This window comes from Cyprinodon tularosa, unplaced genomic scaffold, assembly GCF_016077235.1.
Source record: "Cyprinodon tularosa strain WSP-4 unplaced genomic scaffold, ASM1607723v1 ctg709, whole genome shotgun sequence".
Classification (NCBI taxonomy): Eukaryota; Metazoa; Chordata; class Actinopteri; order Cyprinodontiformes; family Cyprinodontidae; genus Cyprinodon; species Cyprinodon tularosa.
Window position 1 is genome coordinate 132,342 of NW_024039462.1, and position 18,121 is coordinate 150,462.

General features: G+C 39.2%; 2 protein-coding genes across 2 annotated transcripts; one reads left to right on the plus strand and one right to left on the minus strand.

The window, feature by feature from the left end:
- On the plus strand, positions 1-6,997 carry tada1 (transcriptional adaptor 1). The gene is made up of 8 exons (XM_038268683.1): positions 1-158; positions 554-645; positions 731-796; positions 3,616-3,710; positions 3,867-4,079; positions 4,222-4,373; positions 4,448-4,604; positions 6,108-6,997. Exons 1-8 carry the CDS (start codon positions 85-87, stop codon positions 6,258-6,260), a joined length of 1,002 nt encoding a protein of 333 aa, XP_038124611.1. The 5' UTR covers positions 1-84; the 3' UTR covers positions 6,261-6,997.
- A 1,238-nt stretch (positions 6,998-8,235) lies between these two features.
- LOC119772327 (transcription factor AP-1-like) lies at positions 8,236-9,561 on the minus strand. Its single transcript, XM_038268686.1, has one exon. The coding sequence runs from the start codon at positions 9,185-9,187 to the stop codon at positions 8,249-8,251; it is 939 nt and encodes a 312-aa protein (XP_038124614.1). The 5' UTR covers positions 9,188-9,561; the 3' UTR covers positions 8,236-8,248.
- Between the last annotated feature and the right edge of the window lie 8,560 nt (positions 9,562-18,121).

The following is an 18,121-nucleotide window of genomic DNA, read 5'->3' on the forward strand; positions in this document are numbered from 1 at the left end:
ATAAGTGATATGTGATTGAATTTTATTGCGAATATTTATAAATAGGAAAGCTGTGTCGCTTAATGATGACGCATATTTGTCGCCATGGCGGCTCACGCTAGCGAGCTGGATATTGCTAAGAAGAATTTAACGGACGCAATCGGCGATAATGTGAAGCAGTAAGATGAACCTGTTGTTAATTGGTTTCCTGAATGTGTGTGATTTTTAAATGATGTTGCAAACATGCAAGCTAATTGGAGGCTTCTCGGCTAAATGTGCATATTAGCACCTAGCTAGCACTTAGCTTGCTAATGTTTTTAGCCGTTATCCTCACACACAGATTTTTTAAAATTAAGATATAGTGCTGTCCGAGTGCTCTGTTCTTGCACTTTATTTTTTATTAAATGTTTTATTTCTTAAACGTTATTGTTATTATTCGGCTGGATTTCTTGCAAAGTAAGAGCTGTTCTTAAGCTAATTGAACGAAAAAAGATTTAAAAAGCACTAAACCTCTAAGCTTTTAATGTAGCTAGTTAAAGGTTACGCCATTCTCCTGTGCCTCCTGTATTTTCAGCTACTGGGCAAACTTAAAGCTTTGGTTCAAGCAGAAGATCAGTAAAGAAGAGTTTGATGTTGAGGCACGTCGACTTTTGCCTCAGGAAAATGGTTGGTGTTCTCCAGAAGATGTTTTCACTGCCACGTGTTTGTTGTTGCATTGTAGCTTATCTTAAATCTCCTTTTTCTATCTTAGTTCACTTCCACAACGACTTCCTCCTGGCCATTCTCACACGATGTCAGATCATTGTCTCCACACCAGGTGAGTTTGGTTTCTCATCTAAAACATTTCAAAGGTTTTATCAACATTTTTTCTTCTGCAAACTTCAATACAACATGATCATAGGCTTAACTTTCAAGTTATTTCCAGGTTGCGTTAGTTAAGGCATGGATCAGTTAACCTTTTTCACAAAATCAGACCTGCATCCTCCACAAACATAGTGCCTGCTGTCTACTTGTGTTCTGATATCGTGTGACCAATTAAAAAGAATAAATTAAATTAAATCGAGGGGTATTCTAATGTGCATGGCTGTTGAATTTGTATTGTAAGCCTTGTTAATGTAGCAAATCTGGGTTTTTATGAACAATCAAAGGTATTTAAATCATTTCAAAACAAGTTTACTGCAAAAGAGATTTGAGATCTTACAAGTATTAGCAACTGGCTGCAGCTTCTCACATGTCTGCATCCTCCGATCAGCAATCCGCTGCAAACTTGGGTAAACGATAGTAAAAAATATTAACAAGTGTCAATTCAACGTCTTCAAATGTACCATCCTGCATTTAACTGAAATATGTATTGTTAGGATAATTATCACTGATATGTGTGAGTTTATTACACTTTGGTATCGGCTGCTTGCTGTGTGTCAGAAGTGATGTTTTAATCTAATTAAGACAGTTCCTCTGTCTGGATATACAGTTATTAAATTCGTTCTGTACGTGGCAAAGATTTGGACATGGAATGAGAGTGGTGTCGTTCAGCTAAGAACGAAGTGTAATATTTTGATAAAGCTGGAGCCATGGATGCCTAATCATCTGCTAACGTGTATGATGTAAAATAAGATGATGTGACAGACTGGAGATATACAGCTGCCCTTTGTAAACTCTAAGCAATATATCTGATCTGAGTAACTTTACAATTTCTATCAGAATCTGTTGTCCTGTCTCCTGGTTATTTAATACATATAAGTTATGAAGTGTTATTTAAAGAGTTTGTCCAGAGCGATCTCTTTTCAGGGAAAGGAATCGGAAAGATAGAGCTTCAGGATGCATACACAGAGCCTATCTTTAACAATATCAATACATGGGGTGTATGAAGACTTACAGAACCTACAAAGATAAGAACAACTATTTTAGCACAGCATACCACAACTATAAATCCTATTAAAACATTTTGAATAACTTGACTTCCAATCATAAATAAGTAATTTTGATAGGAAGCAGGTTGACCGTAAAATGGCAAAAAGTAAATTGGTTAGAGCTGAGAGAAAAGCGGATAAACGATTCCTAAAATGTTTTGTACAAATTCACTGGAATAACAAATGCACCGAACTTGGCTCCAGCACAGAGAAAGTGGCCATGTTCTATCAACTGATCGTCCCCTTTAGTTCATCAGTACAAAAAAAAAGGCTTTAGTAAACTCATTCAACCTACTTGTTTTCTGTTTGATGGAAACACTCTGCTTCTGCTTAAAGTTTGGTTAATAATAATAATTCCGTTAAAGTTTCCACTGGACCTGGTTTCCAAGATTTGAAATTTGAAAATTTCAAATCTTGGAAAGTTTTTTGGAAAATCTTTCCAAGATTTGAAAATTTAAAATCTTGGAAACAAAGTCCAGTGGATATTTTTTGAACTTTTATGGAATGACTATGACCTGGATGACTGAGAATCTTCATCAGCATATTGCACTCCATTTTGGGAAAGACTCCCTCGGAATAACGCGTAAGTATGAGAAATTGCTTAGCAAACTTGCAGATTATAGGAACCATCTACGTTTCAATTTAACATGTAGACACAAGGTCTCATTCCCAACAGTTTAAGACTGAAGTCTACTATCAAAGGACATAGGGCAGAAGAGATTCTTAGGAATGCGCACAAAAAGCTGCTTAGTGAGAGGATTAGACAGACTCACTTCACAATTGAAGCTCTCTCGCACAAAATAGATCAGACAAGGCAGAAGCTATCCAAACTTCTCCCCAAAACCTTGTTTGAAGAAGTTTCCATGTTTGTCAATAAGGTCTTCAAATCTTGGAAACCAAGTCCAGTGGATATTTTTTGAACTTTTACGGAATGACTATGACCTGGATGACTGAGAATCTTCATCAGCTTAATAATAATTGACTTTAATGATCTCACATTGGAGAAATTTACCTTTGCATTTAACCCATCCTCTTGAGGAGCAGTGGGCTGTCATCATGGAGCTCACGGGGAGCAGTGTGTGGTTTAGGGTCTTGCTCAGAGAGCCAGAGTGGCAGTCAGTGGGAGTGGGGCTCGAACTCAGAACCTCAGGATTCCAAGTTTTATGCCCTAACCACTAGGTCGCCACTTCCCATGATAAAAAATGGGCCAGTGGTTCCTTCTACTGTTCCATTGTTGTTGACTTATCTTCTCTGTTTGCTTTATAACACTTGATCAAGCCTTCTGCTATCATTCACACTAAAGAAATAAGATAAAAGTATGCATGATTCATGCTGATATCGGATCAGTATCAATGTCAGTAAATGATCAAAGCTGCACTGTACATTTAAAGTAAACCGTGACCTGTATCGTATCAGAAATGGGAAAGTTTTATTAGGACACTTCTCATCAGAGTGCTGTTGCATACAAAGTCGTTTTTGCTTTAATATTTAAACAAGGTTCAGGAGTTTCTGTTCTGTTTACTAAGTAGGAATTGTTCTGTACTTTATTTTGTTCAAAATAAATAAAATCTAATTACAATTCTGTCGGAAGAATCATGGCTTGTGTGATGCCACTACAAGGTGATTTCCGTGATTTAATTGTATGTTTTCATGTTCATGAGTCACAACCTGTTTAGCTTTGTTTCCCACTTCTTATCCTCTCTGTGTTTCCTTTTCCATCCTCCAGACGGCGCCGTTCCTTCACAAAGGCAGGGAAGCTGTGCTGCAAAGCCTGGCAAGCCAAAAGGAAAGAAGAAATGTTCATCCAGACAGAAATTTGATGTAAATCTTTAATCCCTTTGTTTTTCCTCGCACTGCAGAGGAAGTTAATGCCAACGTTTCAGATAAGCTAACCTGTAATATCATGGGTTGTTCCTTCTTTTTCTTTGAAATCGTTGACTCACTGTCTGCTTCTGATGATGCTTTTTGCCCCCGTAGCATCGCTTCCAGCCACAGAACCCTCTTTGCGGTGCACAGCCATTTAGCCCACGTGAGGCGGGGAGCGAGGAGGAGGAGCTGCGCCTGAGCGGCCACACGCTGCTGCTGCCGACGCGGGGCCAGCTGGAGGCCCGCATGATGGTCACCGCCTTCGAAATGGGACTGGATAACGTCACAGAAGAGGCCATCAGCACCATGATCTATGCTGTGGAGGTGGGCTGTCCATCCATACGCCTGCTTAATTATTGATTACATTTTTTTAATGCCCTTTCTCAAGATGCTTAGCACAAACCAATGAATGAGAGCCATGTTTTATGTGTGTTTAGAAATAAAACGAGCTGAACTCTTATTTCAGCACCACTTGAAGGACGTCCTGACTGCCGTAATCACACGGAGGAAAGCGTATCGGTTGCGTGACGGGCACTTCCCTTACGCCTTTGGTACCGATGTCACACCTCGGCCTTATCTCAAGAACAGCCTTTCTGCTTACCACGGCATCAGCGAATGGTAGAGGAAAGAAGGCAACCCGCTCATAAATGCTTCTATTAAACTTTCATTTAATCCGTTTTTTTATTTTCCAGTCCGCCTCCAAGTGCCTCTCTACCCGCATGCCCACCCCCTCAGGTGTCGCCTGATGACGCCGAGCAGAAAGCTGTTCACTTATTGGCCTGCTCCTCTGACACTCTACCTGCGCCACTGCCTCCAATCAGCCTGTTTGACCTCCTGGAAGCTTTAAAGGTAGAAAAAAAAAAAAAAAAATCAAATTTTCTACCTTAATTTATTTAATTTTTTTATATATGCAAGGTTCATACAGATGTTTGAAATCCTTGAAAATGTTTGTGTTTTTAAGGTTTAAAAAAGGCTTGAAATTTGAGTCTAGTACTTGTAAATACTTGTTATTCTAATCAACAAATAGAAGTCTCATCTAATATACTGCTTATTAGAGAGAAATAAAGTAGTGAAATGATAAAATAATAACCACGTTGTCTGGTCTGGTGCGCCTCATGCGAGCTGTTGTGTTAAGGCCAATCTATACTTCTGACGCATAGAATCTGCAACTGTTCTGCTGTACATCTCAGTAACAGGATGTTGATTATCATAGATTTCTTCTACTTGCACAGTTAAGTTTAGCAAAGGACTGTTGGAGAAGACAAACCACTTGTCTCTAAAACCCTTACAGTGTAAAACTGATTATTCAGTATAGGACACTTGTTAATTGTAAGGCTATATATATATATATATATATATATATATATATATATATATATATATATATATAATTTTTTTTTTTTTTTTGCAACGCTCCAAACTTCTCCCACACTGTTCTTATTTGATGATCGCTGCTGCACTTTGTGAAATGTAGTACTCTTTTCGTCTTGTAATGACTACACTTTTCCAGTGTAGTCGTTTCTCTGACTGTGACTGGCTGGATGTGCTCTCTTCATTCTCTGGCATGGGAGCTGGCTCGGAGCTCGTCAGCATGGCTGTGTGTTTCCTGGACGGGGCCGCCTTTAACAGATGCCTTTTGTATCTCTGCTTCTGTCTCCTTGAACCCCAGTCAGCCTCAGCAGATGGCCGCTCACACTGAGCCTGGTTCTGCTGGAGGTTTCTTCCTGTTAAAAGGGAGTTTTTCCTCTCCATTGTCGCTACAAGCATGCTTAGTGTGAGGGATTGCATTTGAGTCAATGAGTCGATGCAATCAACTGGTTTTCCTTAGATAGAAAACTTTGAATCAATTTGACTGTATGATCTGGTTGAACTGTAAAGTGCCTTGAGATGACTTGTGTTGTGAATTGACGCTATATAAATAAACTGAATTGAATTGAAAATGGTCCTTTTGACTGCTAAGCTGCTGCCTTTTCACTGTTTAAAAAATTAAATTTCACTTTGTTTACACTCTGTATACAAAATGCCAGTAAAGTTGTCCAAGTCATATTAAATGTGTAGGTACTTCTTTAGTTTTGTTTTTTCATCAATTAATTTGAAATATGCAGTAGTTTTTTTTATTTTATTTTTTTTTTATAATATAAATACTTTTTAAAATACTAATTTCCTAAAAGAATGTCTTTTTGAAAGACAATGCATTAATCGATTACTCAAATAATCCATTGGATGCAGCCCTGAAGTAATCTGCAGGGTAAAATATCGCATAATTTTTCATTGTTTTCTAACAAATGCTTTTATAGAAAAAAAACTTGTAGGTTTATTGCCTTAATTCTTCCTGTATCATCTGTGATGTAGGTTCATCGCGCCGTGATGCCCTCCCACACGATGTACGCTCTCAACATGGAGCGCATCCTGGCTCAGCTCTGGCACCCCAGCCACGAAGAACTGGAGCAGGATCACATACACAGACAGAGGCTGGCTGGTAAGGAGGGCATGCTGGTCAGCTGAGAGGCTCTCACCCCCAGCCTGTAGGACTGAGGTAACCCTTGGAGATCAGTAGTTCTCTGGGACACCCACATGGAAATGGATCAAGGGAAAAACTGTGTTCAACAAGTGAAAGATGTGGATCATACCTGTGGTTTACAGATGGAGCAAGAGGAGCCATAATGCTGGGAAACTGCTGCATGAGTCATTCCCCCAGACACAAGACCATCGCTGTCCAACTTTTAATTCCTTGTTTACCACACAATAAAAGATAATCTGGTTGTTATGCAGTCTGTTTAAACTTCAGGAATGAATTAATGTGCAAATGAGAACAAGATTCCAATTTTGAAAGAAGATGGTTAAGCTAGCTCATGTTGTCTAAGAATTTATCAAAATATTGTTTGGAGGATTTACTGAAGGGATTTCTCCTGCAAATCAAACCTGCTTAAAGAGATGAGTCACTCCTAGATGAATTATCTACATCAACTTTACAAAATTAATCATTTAAAAAGTTTAAATAATAAAAACATTTAATGCAGGTTCAGTTTACTTTAGATTTGGTCAAATTCTTGAATACATACTGACAAATGCCCATTTATTTCTTTTTTTTCCGTCCAATTGTATTTGTTAAGGCTGTTTTTCCTGCCTATTGTTTTAATTTGAAGGTTCAGTTTCATTTTAAAACCTCAAACTATAAATGGCATTTGTAGGATTATATGCTTAAGTAAACATTTAAATTTGATATGGAAATATGTTTCATTAAAAAAAATAAAAATAACCCCCAGAAAAAACATAAGATTTTTAGTTGTAGCACGACAAAATGGAGGAAGGTTTAAGCTCAAATAATCTGAATTTGATGATGTTTGGAGTGTATGTTGGAGTCCAGCATAGCAGGGATCTGGAGAAGAAGCTCAAGTTTAAACACCTGCATGCCTGCTCCTTGAACACCTCTTTAAAAAGGATATCCAGATCATCTCATATTTACAGGGTTCTAGTTACAATGTTTGAAGTCCTCAGCTTTTCTACAGCCTTCATATCGCTCTGTATACATTTAAACATCTTTGTTAGTCTTCTTTTAATATATATATATACACATGTCACGTGTTCATAAATAAAATGTTTTAATATCTACAATGTGTTTTTACTACACACTTCTCCGTTGTGTAAACAAATCTGCATTTGCGTGGGGGGTGGGGGTTACTTGTAGGAGTCACCAGCAGTAGGGGGGAGGACAGTGATTCAGCCATGCACGCCCTTCCCAGTCATCTTCCCATATTTGGCTCCCTGCAGCTTACATCCGGAAGCCCCGGCTGTCCAATCAGCGCTTGCGCCTCAAACACCACAGAATGACTCATTGTTGTCCCGTCTGCAATAACAAAACCCGTCCTGTTGCAGAATCCTATATATCAGACAAAGATGCTCGCAGGCGTATCCAACTTTAGTTAGTCTTTTTTTATTATTATTTATTTAGCCTTATTTACAGTTTAAGTGCTCAAAATGCTGCGTACAAATTTTACAAAGTGTTATTTTCAGGGGCTAACAAGTTACACACTATAAAGTAGTAAGAAGTGTCTTTGAAAGTAAGGCAGCGGTCAGTAAACGCTACACACACCTTAAAAAAAAAAAAGTCTGGATGGTGTGAAGGATCTGTACATCTGGTGCATGAGCTACAGCACCTAACTGCTGTTTGGACATGTACATGTGCAGCTGGATCAGTCTTTTGATGAGGTGCACTTTTTCTTTTCCCACGCGTGATCTACAATTGCTTGCAGAAATAAAATGTAGTGACAGACAAAAGTGCCAGACTAAGGAGAAACGCACAATAAAAAAAAAAAAAGTTTCTCTCAGCTGTGCGAGTCTGAAACATTCATGCATGGCTTCATTTGCATGGACTGTTCGTGTCCAAACTGTCTGTAGTGGAAAAACAAAAGTAGATGAAAGGTCTGAAGCCGCCATCTGAAGTTGCATTTGGTCCCTCATTGGCTCCTTTGGGTTTTTATTAGTTTTGCAGTCTAGAAGGCTTGGAGCTGCTGCGTCAGGATGAGCTGACAGCCGCTGTTAACGTGGTCCATGACCTTCTGCTTGAGCAGAGCCAGCTCGTCTCGAAGGACGTTGGCGGAGGAAACCAGCTCCGTGTTCTGGGTCTTCAAATTCTTCACCCTGTCCTCCAGCCGGGAGATCCTCTCCAACTTCCTTTTCCGGCACTTGGACGCAGCCACTCTGTTCCTCATGCGCTTCCTCTCCGCCTTGATGCGCTCCTGAGTCTCCATGTCGATCGGGGACAGCGGAGGCGTCTCCCCGGAGAGATCTGGCACCGTTTGCGGCTCCTCCTTCAGCGCCTGGAGCCGCGGGTGTTGCTGCGCCGCCGTCAGCTGGTGGTCCGCGGGGTTGGGGGGCGCTCCTGGATAACTAGTGGGCGGGTGCCTCTCTGAGACAGGTGCGGACGCACATCCCACGGTTCGGTTAAAGGCGGCCAGGTTGGTGTATTCGGGTGGTTCCGTGCGCACCGTGCAGCTGTAGGGAATCCCGCCGGCCTCGCATGATGGAGCCGCTCCGCCGCTGGTTCCGGCGGGTATCTGCTGATAGTGGAGCTCAGCCAGGGCCCTTACGAACCCCTCGGCGAATCCCTCCTGCTCGTCGCTGACGTTCTTGGGGCAAACGAACTGGGTCGGGGTGGGGGTCGTCAAGCCGCTGCAGGACTGGATGATCAGCCTCTCCAGCTCCGGCGAGGCCAGCTTCAGTAACCCGACATCAGGCGAAGTCAGAATGTCCAGGGCCTTGGCCCCCAGCCCGGGTTTGAAGTGTTTCGGGTCGTTTAGGTTCAGGGTCATGGTTTGTTTCAGTGTTTTGGGGTTAAACCCGTAAACAGCCGCGCCGTCATGCTGGGAGTTGGAGGCGTTAACAGCTTCGTCGTAGAAGGTCGCTTCCATTTTACTGCTTTTTCTAGACATAAAACTTTTTTTTAAATTCTAATCACTCCAAGTATTCGTGTTTAAATAAAGAGTCCGACTGTTTCTGGGTACATATGGGTGTCAGTCTGTCCCGCGGCGGAGGCTGCTTATTGTTGGGAGTTCAACTCACTTGACAACTTTGCGTCCCGAGAAAAGTTTTCCTTTGTGAACCGTCCCCTCATCGACAAACCAAAACAAGAAAATAAACTTCTTTTGCCGCCGAGCTGCTTTGTTTTACCCCTCAAACCTCCGGGTTCGTATTATCCTCCCCTTCTAATAACTATAAAAAACAGACTCCGAAAACTGGTATACTTTAAATCACTTCCAACGTGGAGACGAACTTTATCCACCTCTAAGCTGCAGCCCCACTGAAAATAACAATGATGTCATTTCTACGCTCAACGATTGGCTGCAGACGAGAAAGTGGGCGGAGTCCATCTAATGACATGTGTGTTGCTCCGGCAACCAGCCATGTCCCCGCCTCTCCTCTCGATGGTTTCTGGGATTAGGTAATGCAAGGCACGGCAGCAAGGTACCCTGGGATTACGTAGTGTTTTTGAATATTTAGTTACCCGCTCAATTTCTGCTTCTCCGTCCCGATCACGACACTTTTATTTCAATTATTTCAAAGCTCAAAAGTCTTAGAAATAATACTTTTTTTTTTATTGTCTTTGGTCAAGAAACGCAAACTGAGGCAGTTCATGAAGAGAATGTAGATCAGCTGTTAAAGTGTGTTAAAAGATAGATTACAGAGGATGAGTTTGACCTAGATTATGTGTTTTTGTTCCACGGAAGAAGCTCTTAAAGTCACAGCTTTACAATGTAGGCCACTGATGGAGTGACTAACCTGCAAGTCAGAGACATTCAAGAATAAAATCCAAACACGATATATCTATATAAGTAACTGTTTAAATTTGGGTTTTACTTTAAAATTAATTGTAATATGCAAACACAAATAAGTATCTAATATAAAAAGAGTTGTCTCCATTTGCTGTAAAGCTGCTTTCCAGTACTGATTTTAATAGGGCCAACACACATGAGCTGCTTCCTGATGATTAAATTTAGTCCTGAGAATCCAGATCCCTGCAGACCAGATGGTTTTTAAACTAACAAGTGTTGAGTTATTTCCCCTTACAAAATGAACAGCGTTGAAATGTGGAGCTTTGAGGATTTTTAGGATATTTTAAGGGGTGTTAGCCCCTCATCCCCTTCCACATGATAACAAATTTTACGCAAATCTCAATTTAATGTAAAAAAAAACACATCTATTAACAAATCAAACGAAATATTATAGCACATGGAGTGGGGTGACATTGCATGAACTCAGCATGATCCCAAGGCATGACTGCTGAACGCACCTAGAAATCAGTCGACGCATGCATATATCAGCCAATACCTATACAAGAAAAGAAAAAAACCTAATATCAGCCGGTGTAGGTACCAGATCGGCTCAGGTGGTCAGATTTACTTATGTCAACATATGGCAACTCCACTCGGACAAACTGTATTGCACCTCTTTCTGAAGGAATGAATCTCTTTTGGAGTTTCAACATAATATTACCTATATTTGCTATTGTTTCACATATCCCCTGCGATCTAAATTAAAAGAAAGTACACTGCAAAAAATTGAAATCTACATAAGTCATTTTTTTCTTGCAATAGGTGCATTTTTTTCTTGAATTGAGGAGGAAATTGAGACACTTTGCCAATGGAACAAGACAATTTACATTTAAAATAAGAAAACAAAATTGCATTGTCTTATTTCAAGTGCATATTATCCAATTATCTTATTTTTAGACTAAAAATACTAATTCCATTGGCAAGTTATCCTATTTACTTACTCAAATTAATGGTAAATAAACTTAATTTAAGGAATTTTTTCCTCATTTTTAGATGGTTTTTGCAGTGTAGAAAACAATCATTGTCAGCTGTGAAGGAAAGTATTGCGTTCTAGGAGACTGAGCTCTGCCATTTAACAAGGTGACGCAAAAAGTCTCAGTTTATTTTTATTCCTTTTATGAAGATCTGAGGGCAGTGGAGGACAAATGGAACAATCCTAAAAAAATTACTTTCATAGAGACTTTAGACAAAACTCTTATTCTACTTGTAGAATGGTTGTTGTTGACACAAAGTTAAAAGTAGTGTAGCTTAATATGGCTAACTAAGCGTGCTAAAAGAGGCTAACCTGTTAACTACTAAACACAGCTTAGCCACAGCGCTACCCAGCTCTCCCCCTTTATATCACGGTCTTACAGTTACTTTGATCACCATCAGTTTTGTTATCGATCAGGTAAAACTTCGGTCATTAGACACGCTAACAGACGCTGCTGTTATGTTATTATTGTTGTCTGGGCAACTATGCACTATGTTTCACATAGTGCAACTTTGTGCATAAACAGAATCACCTAAGCTATTAAAAGTACAAAGCCGTCTAACAATAGTTGTACTAGTTTCACATAGTGCAACTATGCACTATGTTTTACATCATATGGTAACGTTCAGCCAATCATGTAGTGCAGGGGTCTTCAACGTTTTCAAAGCCAAGGACCCCCAAAATGATTGAAAGATGGAGCGGGGACCCCCTAATTATATATATCGTATGAAATTGTGTCAAACTGATCCTATGGTCACACTATTACAGATGGAGTAATGTAACGAAAGTAATTTCTCCCTGGGATCATTTAAGTAATTCTGAATCTGATTCCTGGTTGATGGGACAGGTGTTGTGAATGAAAGGGTGCCCGGGTTTGAAAGAGCTCCTGTGTGTCGCTAAATGTGTGCATTGATGACTGAAGGACATCTTCTGCTTCCATTTATATGTTTACTACAGTGTGTTGAATTCATGTTAATGTGTATTTAAAGACATTTTAATTGGTGCAAAAAAATTGCAGGAGGGAATATAAAAAAAAGTAATCAACCAAGACTTTCGCGACCCCAATGCAGTACCTTTTCGGACACCCTAGGGGTCGCGGACCCCCTGTTGAAGACCTCTGATGTAGTGTAAAGTCACAGGCATGCACAGGACCCAGCTTTTATTTTCACTACAATGTCACAAGTACAGAGCAACGAAATTTGCATTTAACCTATCCCCTTGTGGAGCAGTTGTCTGCCATCGTGCGACGCCCGGGGAGGAGTGTGGGTCTTTTGCTCAGGGACCCAGAGTGGCGGTCTCAACTCAGAACCTCTGGATTCCAACTGCAATGTCCCAAGCTCTAGGCCGCCACTCCCCACTATTTTACGTAATAGGTGTGATGTCTTTTGAAAGTCAAAATGCTGCATTGATGTAAACCGCCTTCTGTGTTTCACATACTTATGTGTTATGAATACACAAATCATTCTCCTTCTGTTAGACAGCTTTGCACTTTAATAGCTTAGGTGAAGAAGATTCTGTTTCTTTCGGTTAGCTTCAAAGCAACATTTATTTAATGGTGTTTTACAAGAAAAACAAGCCCAACTCATTCCAATCATTCAGCCTAGGAAACAGTTCTGAATGAGGTGTATACTCCTAATATGGGCAGCTCCCTTTATCTATGGTCACAATGAGTGGAGAACTGCAGAGCTCATCAGTACAACCTGAGTACCTCAACTAATTCAAAATGTGAGCCATCTCTGTTTTGTTAATCACACACATGCAGTCCCTCTGGGTAAAAATGAAGCTGCACTGGTCCCTGAAACCTCCTTTCTCAGCTGCTGTCCAGTCTGTCTGGTTTCACCCATTGTATTATTCAAGATGCTTTCCTCCAGCCAACTAAATAAATTATCAGCCTCAGTTAAACTGGGATAACCAGATCTGCCTCAGATTTAGACTCTATTGTGAAGAAAAGGAGATTGGCTGCGTTTTTTGAGAAAATTTTTAGGCTTGATATAGGTAGAATTTTTATCCCTCTTTATTTGTCTTTAAAAGTTTTCATTTTACTTCAGACAATCTTCATCATAAGGCTGTAAATTGGACACCGGTTCTCAGCGACCCTCTTATTCTCTGTGCACCTGTGTCAGACCCACAGAGTTGGATTTCCCCATCTAACCACCACTGTGGCCCAGACATGCTTCCTGTTTCTCTGCTGGCTTTTCCCTTCTGCTGGCCTGGGCAGGGAGGGATGGGGAAGGTTTACCCGGTTTGTTTCCACTGCATGCAGTTTTCCAGTCAGAAGCTGAAGCTATCAGCCTCCTCGGTGGTGTTGTTGTGCAGGGTCCAGGATCCACCAAAACTCCCTTATGCTTCCAGCCGAGCAAAACAAAGAGAGAGAGGTTAGAGTGCGTGTTTCTAATATATAAACAGAGCAAAGTTTTGCTTACCTTCACGTGTGGACTTGAGGGAGATCTGAACCGAGGCCCTGAGAGGGAGACGGATGAGATTTCAAACACTGTCTGTGCTGTGTTTGTTGAAGAGCAGCTGTTTCTTCCTGTCCTGCTGCTAAGGTTTTCCTCTGTGCCTCCGTCTCTGCTGACCATTAATGGCCCAAACACACAGCTCACAGCCCACACTACTTCCTTTACACAGCTGCTTCAAGTAGAGAACACAATAACAGAGCGAGGAGCAGACGTTGTTAGATGTTTTTTATTGGTGGACCATATAGTTTCTGTCCCTTTTCAATAATCTGCTTTGCATAATTTTTCCTCATGAACAAAAGCAGGAAGATCAGCTGACTGTTCTTTCTGTTTTTTTTCAGGAGTTATTCCTCAAATCTGCAGGACATTAACCCAATAGCACACAGTTCTGGTTCCAATAGTTCCTACACTGATCTTTGGCATTAATGTGGTTCATTTGGAGCTTTTATTCATTGATTTATACTCCAAATAGACTAGTATTACGACAACCGCAATGATTTTCAAGGGCGTAAATTTAGTAAAGACGCATTTTCTGTAACCAGTACAAAACGGAGTTTCAAAACAAAAGAATTCAGTCTTGTTCTATAAAAACCTGAGACTTGTGACCTATGATTTAAGTCTTAGTAACAATTTATATCTGGATTGTTTACTATTAAAAGAAGTACTTGATTATAAGCTGGTGATGTTGTTAGATTGTGGGATATTAATGGCCGATGATAACCTTCTGTGCATTCCTTCACAGTAAAAGCTACATCAACGTTTGTCCAACTGAACGCTGTATTAAATGACTTTGGATTGTTTGGGACAAATAAGTGTAATCTATGATGTTCTCTCACTGCTAAGGTCGCTGTAACCTTACAGAGATAATTTTAATCTGAAAATGTATAAACAACAAAACACTTCCTGTTTCATTAATTGAATATTTATGAATCAATTATATTTTGTCTCATTCATTATCTAGTCATCTATGCCTTTAATTTTATGATTTCTATTTAGAACTCAGAACAAAAGGTTTTTAAAATTGATTTAGACAATGTTTTTCCTCAGGGTAATATGAAGGATTGGACCATACACTGCAAAAACCATCTAAAAAGGAGAAAAAATGCCTTAAATTAAGTGTATTTACCATTAATTTGAGTAAGTAAATAGGATAATTTGCCAATGGAATTAGTATTTTTTGTCTTAAAATAAGATAATTAGATAATATGCACTTGAAATTAGACAACGCAATTGTGTTTTCTTATTTTAAATGTAAATTGTCTTGTTCCATTGGCAAAGTGTCTCAATTACCCCCTCAATTCAAGAAAAAATGCACTTATGTAGATTTCAGTCTGTTGCAGTGTATGAAGATAGATGAATAAATGTTAAGCAAGTCATTGAAAATGCTAAGTAACATTTATTTAAAATAAGATCAACATTTTATATTTTCATTATTGCTCTTGCATTTCAGTTTTGTATGTGGTCATTTTTGGACAAACAGGATTTGTCTAAAAATGACCTGCTTTGAAAGGGTTGGAGGTGATCTACTGTAGATGTAGAATTCTGAAGAAAGCATCATTCTGTGATGCAAGGGCAGCCTTAGACATAAAGCCTTAAATATAACATTGCAACCTGACCAATGTCTGATCAAACGTCTCTCTGGATGTTTTTCTCCCTGACCACTAGTGGTCAACCTTCGTTTGATCTAATTCTGTCCAGATTTTTGACTTCTCTCTTTGACAGAACTTTAACAGCCAATGTAAACTGCATAAACTTTTTGGTTTCCTTTCATTGACCTAAAGTGGTTTGGGTCTTTAGAAAACCGGCCCTTAAGCATAATTCTGACGGTTTACTTACTTCTTAAACGGCTTTGATATGTTTTGGGGGACAGTTGTAATTTTTGAACACCCAAACTTAAGTCCAAATCTCCCATTTAGATATTGATTTTAGTTGAAGTTGATCTTATATATTATTCCACTGGCTTAGGGTAATATATCAGCACCAACAGCAAATGTTGAAAACTGTCATTAGTAAATGTAAAAACACTAGTTCTCCATATTCTGGACTGACTTTTTCCTGTAATGTTCTTCCAGAGAACATTTAGCACAATGTAAACACCTTGACTAATATCCCATTCATCCAGAATTTGCTACCATTGACTTTTATTTTAAAATGTAGTCTTTAACATATTTCTTCAGATTCAGCTCACAAATACTTTATTTTCCCAAAGGGAAATGAAATGTTGCAGCAACTCATAGGTTATGGTTTAAACAGGTGTTGTACGTGTTGATAACTGTGGGCAGAAAGGATCTTCTGTATCGATCTTTCTTGCACTGGATCTAGAGAAGCCTGACTGAAGACACTCTGTTGTTGTTTGAAAACTTCTGAAGAGGATGCCTCCTGTTGTCCGAAATGTTATTTTAACTTTATGAAGAATTCCTCTTTGTGAATTATCTGCAGAGGTTGTAGAGAAGAGCTCCTAGAACAGAGCTGACCTTCTTCATTAGCTTGTTTAGCTTTTTTGAATCATTAGCTCTAATGCTGTTACCCTGGCAGTCCATAGCAGAAGAGATCAGACTCTCCACAACAGCCTTATAGAAGATAAGTAGCATCTTGCTGCAAATACCGAAGGACCTAAGCTTCCTTAGGAAGTATCTGCTCTGTCCCTTCTCTAAACAGCTTAACAATAGTGTCTACAGTCTAGTTTGTTGTCTATGTGAACACCAAGGCATTTGTATTCCTCAACCACCTCCATTTCTTCTCCCTTTATGTTATTAGGTGTCAACTTGTTCCTTTTTCTTCTGAAATCTACAATCATCTCCTTTGTTTTGTTCACGTCCACTCCATGCCAAAAAGGGTTTCACCAGCTCTCTGTACTCAGCTTCTACTTAATGGAAGATTGTCCTTTTTTATATTTGGGATAAACTGCTTCCTTAATATCCACTCCATTTCCTGTACCTGATCATGTGTACAGAGAATAGCTTAGCTTAGAAGCCATAGAATATGTCAGTTACCGCCATTTTATTTTATTTTTAGAGTCAATGAGTTGCTCACTCCTACCCTCGCCTACTTGTTGCTTCCCGTTGAGTAGAAGAAGGAGGTATTTTAGATTTTCTTGCAAAAAAATACAAATTTGGCTCTTTGGGAAAAATTTTAACTGTGAAAAACACAAATTGTCTTAGGGGGAAGAAGGAAGATGCAACGGCCACCATCCTTTTTAAGAAAACACACTGTTGCAAAACTCAAATTAGCAAACCCCAAGAGGCATGTTGAGCATGTCTGAATAGGGACCCCACCCAAGCTTGTTAGACTTCATAGTAAAAAAAAGGAAAAGTATTTAAAGGGCTTGAAATTCTGTTAAAAACAAACAAACATTAATAATAAAATAAGGGATTGGAAATGTATAATTTTGCTTTGGTGTTTTTTGTAATCTTTGCTTCAGCCAAAGTGTCAAAATCAAAACAATTAAGCAGTAGATAATATATTATTACCACTATATAAACAGAAAAGCATTATTTATTTATACGTTTCTTTTATTTTTAAAAATATATACAGAGATTCTTTACTATTTTTTACAGGTTTTTGTGATAAATATCACAGATTCAACAGAAAATAAGAGAAAGGCAGTTTTAAATTAAAGTAGGACTGGACAATACATTTTTATTGATTATTTCTAATTTTGTGTTTGCATGAACTTAATTTGAGTAAAATTTGGATTATTTTTGACCAGTGTACTCACTAGGCTTCCGTAGCTCAGCTTAATGTTACCCCGTCAATTTTTCCTCCTAAATGTATATATATAAAACACTAAAAAAGCTCATTAGCTATCTGTACTACCACTTGCTCAAAACGTTTTGTATATTACATTTTGTATTGCTTTACAGTTGCAGGGCTCATAAACCTGTTTTAACAAACAAGGCTCATAGTCTGAATTTTATTGTATGTTGAATTTAGGTCAAATTCCAGCAGGGATGATTATAGTAATTTCTCTCATTTGTTTGCTAAAAGTACTACTAGAAGGTTGAGCTCATATCTGAAGCATACTTTAAGGTATAAGGGGTTTTGTAAAACTTGCACAATACTATGTTGCTAAGCAGAAATTATTGCAAATCTTTCCCCACTTGGATTCCATTTTGAAGTTTAGTAGGTCATATACTTATTATTGGTATGCTGGAAGTCTGTGAGGCAGACACCTTATCTATTTTTAATGGTAGGCTTAAAACTTTCCTTTTTGATAAAGCTTGTAGAGCAGCTCAGGTTATCCTGAGCTATCTCTATAGTAATGCTGCTATAGGCTTAGACTGCTGGAGGACATAGGGACCCCTATTTCATCATTCTGCTTCATTCTAAATATATTCTCCTTCTCTGCAGAATCTGTTAGTTCAATCTCTAACGTTATGCTCTCTCTGCTTTTTCTCATAGTAGCTTTGCCTCGTCTGTTCGAGTTTGGCTGTGACTCCATCCTGGAGAGAAATATCAGCTGAGCTGCTGCCATCAATACCTTTGTTTATAGATGTTGGAGATCTGCCTGTTTTCAGGTGTAGTCCTGTTTCTCTGACTGTGACTGGCTGGATGTGCTCTCTTCATCCTTTGACATGAGGTTTGGCTCGGAGCTTGTCTGCCTGG